Consider the following 15,825-nt stretch of genomic DNA (forward strand, 5'->3'; position numbering starts at 1 on the left):
CCCGCTGGCGACACATTCTAACTGCATTGTGGAGGCGTAGCCTGTGATTGCCATTATGACCATAGGGTGTCGCTGTTGCACTGTGAAAAAAATCACCGGGTGATTCTCCCAGGTTCTTTCTTCTAATAATTTTAGATGAAGGTTTTAATCTAGAATTGCAAGACAGGGAAAACATAAAAAAACAACAGTGATTAAATGAGTAAATTAATATAATGCTTTACCCATAATTCCAAGAGAAACATTCTTTTTTAACTTGATTTAATTTTATGACAACTGCTTGTAAACATGATTTTTATATTCATGAATTGTTTTGGAATATAAATTCTATATGATACCCTGGTCATAGTTCCTGATTTCATGAAACAACAATAGTTTATGGTAGTTTTTATATTTGTCACCTTCAAGATTTTTTCTTTTCTTTTTTTTTCTTTTCTTTTGCTTTTTTGTTGGTATGTTTGTTTTAAACTGCCACTTTGATACTCAAACATGCTGTAAGGTCACATATCAGGAAGGAAAATGCAAAATGTAATGTCATATTTGTGTCCAGATGGAGGTGTGCAAGGGGAAATAATTCCCCAGACCACCCGGATACTCATCTAAATTTTAAATCAACATTTTTAAATCAATTTTTAAAGTGCACCTCTCATGTGCACCAGCTGCGCAGTCATCGAACATTTTTGGGTCAGGCTGTTAGAGTACTGGTAGCATATGCTTGGCTAGGGCCCCCCCCCCCCCCTTGTGAGTGTGACTTCAAAGTGAATAAAGATCTTACTTTTTGTTCTTGGTGAAGCAAAATTTTCCACCCTTTACTTAATAGAAATTGGGGAGCACACTTTGCAAACTAAACAGGCAGACAAAGGTCTATTCTCTGGGCTCTTTCATATGAGATTTCTGATCTGAACAGCTAAAATGCATAAAAAGAAACAGAGAAAGGAAAGCTGCCCCCACTATTGTGTCAGGGTTTTAATTAGACTGCAAGGCATGGTAGAGTGGAGACAAGGCATTGGCATCTTTGGTTGCACCCTGAGCTGCACGTAGGCTGTCTGCCAAGCTGCCCTCTGACATACTGCGAGACGCTCAGTCTTCATTTACATGTCAGCAGATCTGGTGTGGGCCACACAGGCACTGTTTTTAGATTGTGTCTGAGTCCCTTTTTGAGTTTCCCTGAATTCTGAAGGTCTTAAACTTCACTTTCATGGCTCCGTTTCACTGTACTTTTTAGTTTCAAATCTCAAACCAATACAATTTGTTAATATCTTTGCTCAATCACTGAATAAGAATAATGCTAATAAATGGCATTTTTGTGTTTTGCAAAAGTCCAGCTGGATGATGCACAAGACTTCTGTCCTGTGGACAGATAGGGCAAAAGCTGATCTAGACCCAAAGGCTGTGCACAATAACATCAAAACCTCATCATGATTTGTTACTTCAGGGCCTGAATGTCTTTTAATCACTATGGCATACCAGTATATTTGAATTGGAAAGTACAATCTTTCTTTAAAATATCAGTAAAATGAGACAGTCAAGTGAAGTGCAAGAACTTTACAGCTGTGGTACATTATTTAGAAAAATTTAGGGAAAGAACTAGAGTTAGTGCATGAGGCTCACCTCACTGCACACCTCAAGAACCAGTGTCCTAGACTGAAACTGTTCAAGTTGCCCCTGATCAGAGGCAGTGGGCAGAGGTGGGTCTACTTGTATGTTTGGTACCTCTACACTGGACTTTTTGCCTTTTTGATAAGAGAGTTGCTCTCTCCACCCTTTGAGTCAGGAATGGGCCTTCTTGGAGTCTCTGAGTGTGTGTGTGTGCGTATGTGTGTGTGTATGTGTGTGTGTGTTGGGGGGAAGGGGGTGGGGGTGGGGGGGTGGGGTATTGGAAGGTGCTCAATCTGAGGACCCCATTGCCCTGCTGGGGGACCTCAACTGCTCATGAGGGCAATGACAAGTGAAATCTGGAGGTGTGTGGCTGGGAGAAAGGCCTCCAGATCCGAACCTGAGTGGTGCTCTGTTATTGAACTTGTGTGCTGATGCATAATATGTGAAGGTCATCCCTGATGATGACTACGAGATGAAGAGCTTTAACCTTTTCAGACTTTATGTTCTTCTCTGTGCACCTTGGAAGCAGGTGAAATTTGTGCCAATGACCTCGACTATGTTCCTGTAATTCCAAAGGGTTCACAAAGTTTTTCCTCCAGCTGTATATGGAAAGATTAGCGTAGCAGTCAGCCATTACTTTTAGCTAAGTAGCTCCGCTACTTTCCAGTGAATGCAATATTTTAATGGGAAACTTTAGGTTCTAGAGTTGATTGTGGATTTTTAGTTAGACACATATAATCTACCTAAACATTGTTGCAGACTCCCATACACCTATTCAAGACTACTGCGCAGCCCACCATCAGCAGTCGCATTCAACAAGGCACTGCAAAAACGTCTCAGGAACGGCTAAAGTAACACAAAGCAAAAGCCCAGCAGAGCTGACTCAGCTCCTAAATCCCTACTTTCCAATCCAGCCAAGCACTGCAAGTTGCACTGGAACCAAACCAATTCCATTGAGGCAGGAGCCACAGGAACCAAAAGATCTGCTGCCAATGCATCACAGAACCTACACAATATTAGGCAGATTTTATTGTGTTTTATGTATTTCAAGAGTTTATGCACAAGCTAATTATTTACATCTTATATCCTAAGTAATTGTAACATTTATCTACTGCTTTAATCTTCTGTTATTTATCTATATGTTGTAGTCACTGCTTTTTGGCATTTTATATACATTCAGCAATTAAAATAAATATATACATTTAATATATTTAGCTGTTTCACAATTTATTAATTTCTATAAGCCTCAACTGTTAAGCAATTAATTTTTTTCCTGATACCCCCCACAGCTTCAGAAGTACCATTTAGGATGGAGAAATCATTATTTTCCATCTTTCTCACCCATTCTATAATTTCTCTTATGAACCTGTGCAGAAGCCTTAAGCTGGGAACAACTGAACTAACTGTATAATGTTGTAGAAATAAGCTGCACATCTAACAGAAAAGATTCTTGGTGCCAAAAAAAAGCAACCATCAACTGCCAGAAAGTGGTTAAAACTGTTGTAAATGACTTTTTTTGACCTATAATCTGTTATAATCATATCTCTCATGAATGATATCAAGTCATTTTGAGCCAGAAAGAACATTTCTGTCACAATCCAGGAAAAAAGTCTCATTGAGATTAAATGTGTCTTTTGTAAAGAGCCAAGAGGGCAGCAGAAAATGCAACAAATACAGCAAAACTGTTCTGTAAAGATGTTTTAAGTGGCCAAAAAGGACTGGATTGGTTAGAATGGAGAACACAGAGTAGGTACAACAATACACAGATTATTTTATATATAACCCCTTTGTAAGTCCTGCTGACTAGATCTCATTTACCAATATGAACAAGGAAATTAGACATTAAAAAAAAACACCTACAAACATCAGCAATCAGTTTTGGCACCAGTTCCTCGTCATTTTCTACTGAAAGAGTATTTTTACTTTGATGCTTAAAAGAGATTGTGATGATAATTCTGTACTTTGATTTGATTCGCACATGCATGTAATGACGTATTTTTGGACCCCTATAATGTTTTGTTTAAGTTGAGGATATGAGTGCTTTTCCATGACCCAGTGCTACTCATTCCATACATGCGCATACATGCAGGCACAGAGGGATGCAAACACTAGGGTTACTTGCAAGAACCAGTCTAACCACGATCACATTTTACATTAAAGGCAGCCCAGTCACAACAGTCCGTCTTATCTGCATCCTCCATCGTGTCCACACAGAGCAACGTGCAGTCAGGCCCGATGCCGACATGGAGGGCAGACTCTGGGGGTGCAGAGCAGCTGTTTGCCCAAGTCAGGGTGGAGGGGGAAGTTGAAGCCTTATCACTGCTGTTGAGTGCGCACAGAGGAAGTTGGGTCAGCGCGTGCAGACGGTGACGCTCTCAGATCCTTACTGGAATTCACAACAAAACAACAATGGGACTTTGACTAATCTCATCTCTTGTGTGATGACAAGAAATATAACAGTTTCAGTATGATGAAAAATTGAAAAAACAAAAAAAATAGAGAGAGTTTACTTGTCACACTGTAGGCGTTGAAAGCACACTCAGCATTATTCCAGGCAGAGAGCTTTTAGAGAGAAGGTTGTTGTGGAAAGGTTTGTGCTGATGCATAATGAGTTGAATGCAGCGACGTGGCATTACCGTCAAACAGCAATCTTATCTTGAAATCATGTTGGCAGTGTCACATGTTGTTTGATAAGTCAGGTACACAAAGCCAATATTATTTACTTATTTGAACTGTATTTTCTGTGATTTTTTACATGTGTTTGGACTGTTTGAACCGTGAAACATTAAAACATGGGACTCTCAGCCAGATTCAGGTAAAAGTCTGAGGCAAAGCTCTCAATGACCTTTAATAGTAGCAGATTATCTCACCTCTACACATTCTGGTTATTGTGTATCTTCAAATAGGGTCTACACAACAAACAATGTGGTACAGGCCCTACTATTTTTCTCTTTTTTTTTCTGTTTCTTTTCCCTTCACTGCAGACTGCCACTGCAGTTCATGTTGAACGTTTCCTCCCACGCACTCACTGACTTTGACACACCAGAGCTACAGATCTGCATGCCCTCCCCCTTTCTGTGTGTGTGTGTGTGTGTGTGTGTGTGTGTGTGTGTGTGTGTGTGTGTGTGTGTGTGTGTGTGTGTGTGTGTCTTTGAGTCAAATAAGGACAGCTATCGATCTGGACAAAATCAGAAAAAAAACACGCAGATTAAACTTGATTCGGTTTACAGTTTGGTCTTGATAAGACCATGTATGATGGAGCCGACATTTCACAGAGCAAAGCTGATTAGTTGGTAAGAAAGGCAGCACAAGGTTTAGCTCCAGTGGCAGAAAAATGGTTTAGAAATTAAAACATCTAAGCTGAATAAAAATGATTGTGTTTGTCTAAAAGCTTGGACGGGCTCTGTTGTGTATGTGTGCACAAAACCAGTATCGATGGTTCTTGTCTTCCCCCCCGCAGGGTCACTGGGTTCCTTCTGTCGTTCAGTGTCACACTTTTTCACGGTGTCAGAATGTTTTCACCGTGTCCTTATACATGCCTGTGACCAAATGTGTCATCTTTGAGTATGCATGTATGTTTTTTTTCCCCCCTCTTCTCACAGTGTTCTCTCGCGTGCCCGCTGCCTTCCCCACAGGGATGTTCCGTTCCCATGTCCGAGCAATTCCCAGGCAAGCTGCATTCTGGGTAAAGGGCCCAGAGGAATCAGCACAAATGTCAGGCCGATGCTTTGTCCTTAAATGCATCAGGGTTGAATGTGATCTGACAACGACAGCCTTATACGCGAGATAATATGCAAGGGTTACTTTACAATCACATTCATGTAATAAGTATCATTCACAGGTGCTTCTTTTTCACAAAGAATTACCAAGACACGTCTAGCATGTTAGTGTAATTCTTCTGCACGGCTGACTGTCACGTATATCACTATGTTTTCAAAGGAGACGTCTCATTAGTGCTGCTCAGAGTTCTCAACCCCCCATGCATGGAAAGTTCAGAGAAACAGTCCTTATATTTGGGGTATATTTTGACATTTTTTATGTGTTAGTGCATTACATAACTGCTGCCATACACAGTTAATGTCTCTGAAGGTAGCTGAGGCATTTGCATGCAGAGGCAAAGCCACACTCACAGACACAATGGCATATCTACGATGACTGCCGCCACGTTTGATAACTGGATGATTTGTGACATTTTCTGGGAAGGACACATCCTGTTATTGTCCTAATCCTGCATTTTAGAATCCATGAAAGACAACACACACAGCACACACACACACATGCACGCGCTCATACAAGAGGCCTTAGAGGAAGCTAGCTGCCTCATCTGATCTTTTCCAGATTCATCATATTCTGCAGTGGAGAAGAAGTGTCCTTCTGAGCTCACTTCCTTATCCATCTGTCTCAGCCACTCTGAGATGATCTATGCCATCCACACACAAGCCGTGAGAGTTATTGAATTATCCTGGAATGCCCCATTCTCATATTACCCCATACCCACCCCCCACTGAATGCCCAGTTGACTTCACTTCTTACTGTCAACCCAACTAAAACCAAGCAGCAGCTGGCCAGGAGAAACTCCAGGAAGGCATTTGTTTTTACAAAGTGGATATGTAGAGAGCAGGTTTGTTTTGCTGGAAGTGGTTCTCTTCCTCTCTGCCTTGGCCCCAGGCCGTGGGCCCTTTCAGGTCCTGGCTGCTAGAGTGGAGAACGGACGCTGAGTGGCTGTCAACTCGCTCCACTGGCAGTAAGAGCGTCCTGCCCAGCCTGAACCCAGACAGTGCACAGACACTGCTGTCAAAGACCGGAGCAGGCCGCCTTCATCCCTCCACCACCACCCACCCAGTGCTGACGTCAGTCACCAACAAACCACAAGATTTCTGTTAGAGTTTCAAACAAACTCCCTGCCTATTGCTATGGCAGTATGGACCACCACCATGGAACACGGCACGCTACTCCCTGTTTACCATAAACAGCTGCCTCCTTTTTTGCTGAATCTAAAGGAAGATGACGATAGTTTAAGGTTTCCTGGTGTCATCTAGACATCCACAAACTCCAAAGAAAATAAATGAAACATTCTGAGCATGGTGAAAATGTAACCAGTGATTCGTTAATGCTGTATATTTGGAGACAGTACATAGTGCACTGAACAAAGGACTTCTTGACCAGTCTTTCTCAGTTTTGTCCAACCAGGTAATTTTCATAGCTAAGTAATGAGTACCTTTTAAACCTTGGTGACCAGACGAATGCAATAAAATACCTGGCAGAATTTTAGGGGAAGCAGAGTCATGTCAGGAACTGAGCTGAGACAGACTGGCACTGTAAGTTTATTGAGACCCTAAAAGTTTAGTAAATAAATAATATTATTACAGATTGTCAGGAGACCTTTTCAGCTTATTCATAGCATGAATGATGAAAATTATCAGTAGATCACGTCAGTAAATGTCATTAGTTAATTTTTTCCTTCTTTGTTTTGTGATGCTTGCCCACAAACTGAACTATGTCAAAGCAATCTCTGACTTCATGTACATTTTACTCAGCATGTCCTCCTGTGGATCACGTAGTCAGATGTTTATCTGTTTGGGTCAAGGTGTTCACAACCATGGGAGAGTGAATGCCCTGAGCGCCCAGTACATAGCATCACTATCTCTACCCTTCCTGTTTACATTGCCGCCTCGGTCTCCAAGCTACACTGACCTCAGATCAGCGGGAAGAGAAGTCGCTGGTGTCAGCACAGGGAAGTGACACCAGCGAAGACTGAATCAAGTTGTTTGTTTTCCTTCTGTCACTTCTAGATGTTTTTCCTCTGAGCATATTTTTGCTATGATTCAGATCATTTCAATGCCTGATAATGTTTGTCTAAAAATGAACTGTGCATTTGAATATAGCTCAGTGAAGCACAATTGGCTGCCTTTTTTTGGTGACTCTGGACGTTTATTGATCCTGTAACACCATCACAAAGAAGTATGACTTGTTCCAAATTTATTTTGCCGCGTGACAACAAGCCAAACATTCATTTGGCTTCCGGACATCCAGCAGGCTCTAGCAAGACTGGTATTTCATGAGGTGACAGAAGACCTCTGTTAATTTCTCGTAACTCTCCTCTCTAAGTACTACAAAAAATGGTGCACAATAGCTTTTATTTCAAAGGAAAATGTAACCATACCATATAAGACTGAATTTTTCAATTTACAGCATTTCCTCAGAATATGAACTGATAAAAAATCATTTAGGGCATCAGATGTGAACGCTTTCTCACTTTGAGTGACTAAATGCTTTCATTCCTTCTGTCGGTGTTGGCAGAGGTTCCACCAGTCTAATGTTTTTGCTCATGAATATTTCATTTTTAACATTACTGCATGATTTGAAAACACCGATTGTTGGAATATGTCATTGGCGCGGATAGCATGTTACCCACTGAAGCACTGCCATTGCACCCTTGTGGCCTGCAGCCTAAGGAGGCCAATCTTGAATTTCTGGTCAGAAATTTGTGCAACCCCAATTCCAAAAAAGTTGATTTTCAAGTCTCAAACCCACATTTCATTCACAATAGAACACAAAAGACATCAAATGTTTAAAGTCAACAAAATGTACCCGTTACAACCCTCCTACCTGCAAAGTCTGGGGAACACATGGTGTGTAACAATGAACCAGCTGACCAAAACACAAACTGAGTCTCTGGGCAAGATGACTGTATAATTTATTTACACATGTGTCATTAAAACAGAAATGAGAGAATAAGAAAGAAAGCAAAACAACACCAGAGTCTCCAAGGCCAAAATAATAAACAAAAATCCACCCACTCTTTCCAGAAAAAAGCAAAAAACTGAGCTTTAGATTAAAACAAAAAGACAATATCTAAGCTCCCTGGCGGGTCAGAAAACAGGATAAAAATGCTACAAAAATTAAATGGCAGGGAGTCCCTACCAATCATACTTGAAACAACCCCACACACATCAGAGCCCAGTGCAGTCTCACAAATGATCACAATCATGTGGGTAACACCTGGAGCAAAGAGGGAGGAGGAGCGCAACTCTCTTTGGGAAAAGTGGCCAAAAGGTCAGTGGATGTAACACTCTCCCACATAAGAATAAATGCGGCTCTGAAAAAAATAAAATAAAATTATAACCCCATAAAGTATATACGTAACATATCATCATGTCCAACAAAATTGTGCACATTACACCCTGGACAATGCATCAACCATTATGCAATCTGTACCCTTCTTGTGTTTGATCAAGAATATACCCTTGGGATAATCAGGCCCAGTGCATCAACCTCTGTTTGTGATTGTATATGCGGTTCAGGAACTTCAGGGGGTTATGATCGGTATACACCGCAACTGAGTCTGCACTGGAGCCCATATAGACCTCGAAGTGTTGCAGGGCAAGGAGCATAGCCAAGGTTTCTTTTTCAATGGTGGAACAGTTCATCTGGTGGTGTTTAAACTTAGCTGAGAAATGTGACACAGGGTGGCTGATGCCATCTGCTCCATCTTGTAGCAACACTGCTCCAGCTCCAGTGGCACTGGCATCCACCTGCAACTTGAAGAGTCTGGTGACATCAGGAGCATGTTGACACTCAGTAGTGCATACAAAAGGCTCAGCTGGAACTACACACATGGGTGAGTGGAGCTGCTATTAATGAGAAATTGCAGCAAAAACACCTGTAATACGCAGCCAAACCTAGAAACTGCCAAAGTTCACATCTGGTGGTGGTTATAGGATAGGTCAAAATTGCATCTACCTTTGAGCTTAAGAGTGGCAATATGGTCAGACGAGCAGGATGAATATACCACATCATCATCTGAGTACACGTTACGGGTTGGAATGTCCCTCAACACAGTCCCTCTTTTTTGGCCTCTTTTTTGGCCAACTAGGAGGTAAGAGAGGTAGGTTATTGAGGATTGCTGAATTTGGCACCCTACCACATTACTGGGTGTCACACAGTTTCAAACCACCCCCAGCAAAAAGCTAGAAAAAGCTAGAGAAACTGAAGCAGGGGGAGTGAATTCCAGGGGTTTCTCTTTTGGATGGATATCTTCAGGGGCATCTTCACTGGAGTGAAATAGCATCAATATGCTATTATGACACAATCGCATCTGATGCCTCCATTCAGGAGTGTGAATGATATAATCAGGGTCATTTACCTTGCTCTTAACTACATATGGGCCAGCAAATTGCGCTGACTGGGCTGAGCCAGTTGTGGGCATCAGCTCTAGCACCTTGTCGCCAGGCTGGAGAGAACGCTGAACAGCTTTTTTTTGTCACTCAGCCTTTTCATATCACCCTAAAGCTAAAGAACAAGCATGATGTAAATGTTCCTGGAACTGTGTGACAAAATCAAGGACATTAGTTTGAAGAGGTGTATTAACAGACAACAATTGTTCCTTCAACATTTTCAGCAGTCCTCGCACACTATCTCCAGACATCAGTACCGCAGGGCTAAAACTTAGAGATTCCTGCTTTGCCTCCCGAGCAGCAAATTGAAGGAAAGGCAGACCTTCATCCCAGTTTCTCAGTCTCAAGGCAATATTTACACATCATTGCTTTTAGTGTCTCATGCCACCTCTCTAGTGCACCCTACAATTGTGGATGGTATGGACTACAGAGGACATGCATAGTGTCCAGAGACTGTAATGCCTGCTTGACTGAAAATCTGTACCTCGATCTGTCTGCACCACTCCAGGAATTCCAAACGTTGTAAAAAATTTCAGCAGAGCCTTGGTTACCAGTAATTTAACGGAGGGGAATTGCCTCAGGGAAGCAAGTGGCATTTTGCTTTGGGCAGTGGGCCCCTCACAATCAACAATCGCATGCTCAAAAGGTTCACCCACTGCAGGGATGGATTTGAGTGTAAAAGGTGGTACAACTTGATTGGGCTTGGCACCAACTTGGTAAATGCTGCAGGTTTTATACAAGCTAGCTACTTCAGCTTTCAGACCTAGCCAGAAGAAGTATTGGAGGATATGGTCATATGTTTTTGTGACCGCTAAATGATTAGACCATGGATTTTCATGGGCTAGCTGCAACACGCTGCCTGTACCCCTAAGGAACTACCATCTGACGTACTACACCCCAGTCCTCGTCTTTCCTTTCCTGCCTTAAGCTAGGCCAGGAGACCTGCTTCCACATAAGCAAGTCATCTTCTAAGAAAAAGGAATGTGCCTTTTTCTCACTTGCTCTTTCTGTTGCTTCTGCAAAAACAATTAGAGCAATTAAAGCATCAACGTTCTGGGCTAGGCTTTCAGTTTTAGCTTTAGCAGTGTTCTGTTCAGAGGGTGTGAGCTCTGAAGGGCCAGCAGGAGGCAGCTTATCCTCTGACAGAACAGGTGCAAGCACAGAATCAGCCAAAAAATAACCCCTTTTACAGGCAAAGAGTGACGCACAGCCACATCAAAGAACCCAGAAATCAATTTTGATGCAACACTAACACGATGGAGTGTACATAAGCCATCCCTATACCTCTTACTATGGTGCTTGCATTACAAGAGGTCTCTGTGCTGAGGGGCAGAAGATCGGAGAGGATAAATGACTGTGAACCACTGGTGCCTCTCAGTATTTTCACTGGCTTCTGATACTCAGCAAGCCCTGTCAATGACACATATCCATCAAAGACAAATGGTTTAAAGCACTCATCAGGTTCATCTGGCCCAGCCAAGGGCTCAGAAAAACTTTAACTTACTTTGTTTGTTGAGGGTGCTGCTTACGTTCAAGAGACAAACAATCTCTTTTTTTCTGTAGATTCTCATGGATTGATGATCACTTTTGCTCACAAAGACATTCTTAAGGGTTAAGGCAGATTCCTCTGCCAGCACTGCAGCCTCCTGTAGGGTGGTTACCTTTAAATACAACATAGTTCACTCTGGGACACAGTTCTTGAACTCTTCTAACAGCAACACCTCACATAGTGTGTGAGTATCTTTGCTTGTTAGACACCATCTGTCAAAGACTTCCTTTTTCTGTGGCCAACTCAACAAATGTTTATGAAGAGGTTTTCTTTTTATCACAAAAACACTGTCTATATGCCTCAGGTACTAACTCATAGGCTCTGAGGTTGGCACTTTTATCTTTGTCATATACAAGGCTATCTTCAACTGAGAGAGATGCACAAGCTTCTTGAGCCTTACCAACCAGTTTGCACTGCAACAGAAGGGACCAAACATCCTTGCACTGATGCAAGGCAGCAATGGATTCAAAAGCATTGAAATAAACCTCCACTTCAGTTTCCTGAAGTGGAGGAACCAGAGCAATATTTCTACTAACACTGAACGCTGATGGGTCTGAGGCTGAAGGAAGAGACACAACAGAGGCTTCAGTGGGACCTTCTTGACTTTGCTGAGGAGGCACAGGAAAGGACTCAGCGACACCCTTCTGGGACTCCAACTCAAGATGGCAGTCTCCTAATAGCTTCAAGCTTACAGCAGTTTAACTTGAACACTCAAACTCATCCTTATGTGCTCTCTCCTTGGCCTCAGTTTCAATAACCTAGGATAAACTTTAAGTGCACTTCAACATTAGACAAATGGGAAGAATCAATAGAAAGTGGTTCAATACGAGGAAGTGAAGGAGCTGGTTTTTCTTCATCTGGCTTAACGGCGGTGGGGTACTCAACACATTCCCATTAGAGGCCTCAAAGTGAGCAGCAGGTCCAGAAATACCCACAGCAGCTGGTAAAAGCTCACCCTTTTTATTCCTTTTTTATTTTTATTTTTTGACCTGTCACCCTTTTTATTCCTTCTTCTTTATCAGAGACCTAGACACAGGAATATCATAGTGAACAGCATCTGCACATAAGTCAGCAAGCATCAAGCTGCTCTAACGTAGGATCATTTACAAAGGTTTCTAATTTAAATGGAGCCATAATTCAAGTATCCCAGATGAGCCCCCACTTATGCTAAAAAGTCAGTGGATGTAACAGTACAATTTTAAGAAACACATCTCAAAAAAGTTTGGACAGGGCCATGTTTACCACTGTATAGGATCCCTTCTTTTTTAACAACAGTTTGTAAATGTCTGAGAACTGAGGAGAGCAGCTGCCGGGCTTTTGGGAAAGGAATGTTCTGGGGCTCATGTGTCATATTCTTAATTCATGGTCCTCTAAATGTTTTCAGTTGGTGAAAGGTTTGGACTGTAGGCACTCCAGTTCAGCAGCCAGATCCTTCTGCTATGAAGCCATACTGTTGTAATAGCTGCAGTATGCAGTGTAGCATTGTCTTGCTGAAATACGCAAGGCCATCTCTGAAACATACATCTGGATATGTATAGAACATATTTTTTTGCAGATTGGTGAACCTCTGCCCATGTTTACTTCTGAGAAACTTCTAAGATGCTCTTTTATTTTTGATTTTTTACTGTACCATATTTCTATACTGTATAATGTGCCTTTAGGTGACTCTATATAAATACATTTGAACTGAAATGAACCTTTCCCCAAACTAACAAGGTTTTAATTGCACTGAAACAAACTTCTCTGATGCAATCCAATAACATTCAGACAAGAAGATTGTGTTATACATGCCCATTTTAATAATCTGATAGAAAACATTTGCTGAGCACAACATACACCGTTTTACAGTATACTGTGAAGAAAACACTGAAAAAATACATTTGAAACAATGTTATAAATTTCAGCAAATATTCTTATAGCTGTACAATGACCTGTCACCGTACACATTATGCTGCAGTAAATATCCAGCCTTCATAAATCCACCAGGAACAAAAGGACTAAAAAGCTTCTGCTGCACCTCGTGTGAGGCGCTGTTGGCTTTCACTGTACAAACATTTCTGGCTGGAATTTCAAACTAAACATACTTCGCAAATCGTCAAAATTGACCTGCATAACTTTATGCTATGGTCTCATAGCAATATACCTTGCTATATACGGATGGACCAACAAACGAGTTCAGTCAAAATGTGATTTGACACGTGGTAGTGCATATAAATAACAAATATACAGTGAATATTATCAATTCAGTATTAACATATACAAGGTAATAAATACACTGTTACAAACAGCTTAAGGGTCAGCACAACACAGCTGGGTGCAACAGGACTGTGCAACTCTGCGACCACTTAAATACATACACACGCACGCACGCACGCACACGCATACACACGCACACACACGAGGAGAATGTCATATTACGAAACATGAAACTGATCTCCTCTTATTATGACCATACAATGTGGTACCTTTAAGGAAGTGTTGGACAGATCAGCAACCAGCTGCATAACTGTCGACATATTCAAAGTGCAGCAATGAAAACTACAAGATTCAATTATTCCGTCAGTGACAGGTGTCTTTTTAAATGGCGCTTTCAACCTTGAAGTCATTCAAAGTTCAAAATGAGTCAGCCTATTCATGAGAATGGAATACTGCTAACCACAGCAGGTGTGTGTGAGGTGATGAAAAGGAGAATTACAGGGCGGAGACGGTTTTTCCACACTGGATGGGTTTAAACAAAACCTGGGTATGAATTTTTTTTTTTTTTCCCACTTTAATCTTGGATGATGTTAATGAGATTTTAGTCTATAACTGGCTTTTGATGAGAGGGATCGATCTCACTTCTGGTCGGAAGTTTGACTTGTCACACCAGTTATTCTTTGGGAATGTGATCAGACTTTTGAGGGGAGGCAGTGAATCAAACAAAGTGCTTTCCTTACAGGATCTTTGGAGGGTTTTATGTTTTTGCACTAAAAAAATTTTTAAAAAAAGTTTTTCCTCTTTTACAAAATCTAGTCTGAGTCATTTAATTGCTTATGTAATTACTTATTTGGAAAAATCAAATCAAATTATTTGGCTTGCCATGTTTTTTTACAGTGTCTCCTTTAAGTTACCGATGCTGTCTTTGTTTAACTGTGTGCCACAAAGTGCAAATTGTGCTGGGAAGTCAGCTGATTTTTTTTGAACACACATCCATTTGTGAAGAACAAGTTTATACTATTGCCAGAACATCAGGAAGACTGTGTGAACCAGCTATGTCCGTTTCTATAGAAAATTTGACACATTTTTACAGCTACATGAATGTGTTCAATAAATTATAAAAACACTTACAAAAAAGACACACTTGTAAAAAAAGGCACACTACTCTTTTTAGACAAGTGTTAAAAAAAAAACTACTGGGTTACAAATAACTTGCTGACCAGTAGCTGTGGCCGGATAATATCAGGTTGTATCCAATCTCGACACAATACAAAGAATCGAAATGAACATAAAAAATGTCCTGAAGTGCAAGTTTGAAATTTAGACTTGTCCCAGTACACGGATTCATACGTCCACTTCACATTCTTTGTCTGAAAGAACCGAGGTTAGGCTCTGCCTCTGCAGTCCCACAGTAGTCCCTTCTTTAAAGAACAGAGGCTACACTCTTCCAGCTCCCTTCCAGGGGGCTCAAAGACAAACTGCCGCAGGGTTTCCAAGCCTCGTTTGCAGGGGTGCCCCACATTCAGTCAGGCCCTCTTCGCCAAGCAGCTCCCAAGAGCCAGATTGCAGGATTGCTCCACTGCAATAAAATGAATTCAGCAAAAATCTGCTACACTCCAAGAACGCCACCAGTTTGGCTATGTTTCCGCCGGGGAGATGTCACAAGTCGTCATTTCTGCACCTTCCTCGTCACAAGGATGATGCTGTAATGTTACATTGTCACAACTGTCAGCTGTGTCCATCATCCCACTGTCTTCACCTTGTCCTTCCTGGTCATCCAGCGTTAGATCAAACTTGAATTTACTCGCTACAGGCCGCCCTTCCACCTCTCCATGAGGTCCTCCTTCTCCATCACTGGTGTAGAAAGGAGGTGAGGGGCTCTGGGGGATCATGCTTTGGTACCAGTTCCTGTTGTCCTCTAGTGTATCCAGGATGTCTTGGGCATCGGGATGGACCAGGTCAGCCCATGTCTCCCACAGAGGGTGGACTATGTAATCAATGAAGCCAACCTAGAGAAGACAAACAGAGAGGATGTCAGTAAATATGAAAAATAACCACAATATTAACGTTTTATTTCGAGAGCTGGATGACTATGTTCTCTACCTGAGTCCTCTCTACTGAAGCTGTGTGTTTGTCACACATTGGGCTAATTTCCATCCCCCTCTCCCTCTCTCTGTCTCCCTGGTGGAAGAACTCGTTCATGATTCTGTCAGTCCACTGCCGGTACAGATCCAGATGTTTGGTAGGGTTGCTCAGGTCTGCACAATGAACCATGTTACGGAGAACCTGCAGAAAAATCAAGAGTTT

At 41.7% G+C, this 15,825-nt stretch overlaps 1 protein-coding gene across 4 annotated transcripts in view; it reads right to left on the reverse strand.

Moving 5' to 3' along the window:
* Nucleotides 1-13,098: 13,098 nt before the first annotated feature.
* The window catches only part of LOC115796485 (cAMP-specific 3',5'-cyclic phosphodiesterase 4B-like), a 51,435-nt gene continuing 48,708 nt past the window's right edge, over nucleotides 13,099-15,825 (reverse strand). For 3 of the 4 annotated variants that reach the window (XM_030752911.1, XM_030752912.1, XM_030752913.1), the window contains 2 exons: nucleotides 15,622-15,804; nucleotides 13,099-15,527 (listed from right to left, as the gene is read on the reverse strand). In XM_030752911.1, coding sequence (XP_030608771.1) covers nucleotides 15,156-15,527; nucleotides 15,622-15,804 — 555 coding nt within the window. In that variant the 3' untranslated portion in view covers nucleotides 13,099-15,155. The remainder of the gene's footprint in view (nucleotides 15,528-15,621; nucleotides 15,805-15,825) is intronic. The other variant, XM_030752910.1, reaches the window with a different exon arrangement.

This window comes from Archocentrus centrarchus, chromosome 17 (assembly GCF_007364275.1).
Source record: "Archocentrus centrarchus isolate MPI-CPG fArcCen1 chromosome 17, fArcCen1, whole genome shotgun sequence".
NCBI lineage: Eukaryota > Metazoa > Chordata > Actinopteri > Cichliformes > Cichlidae > Archocentrus > Archocentrus centrarchus.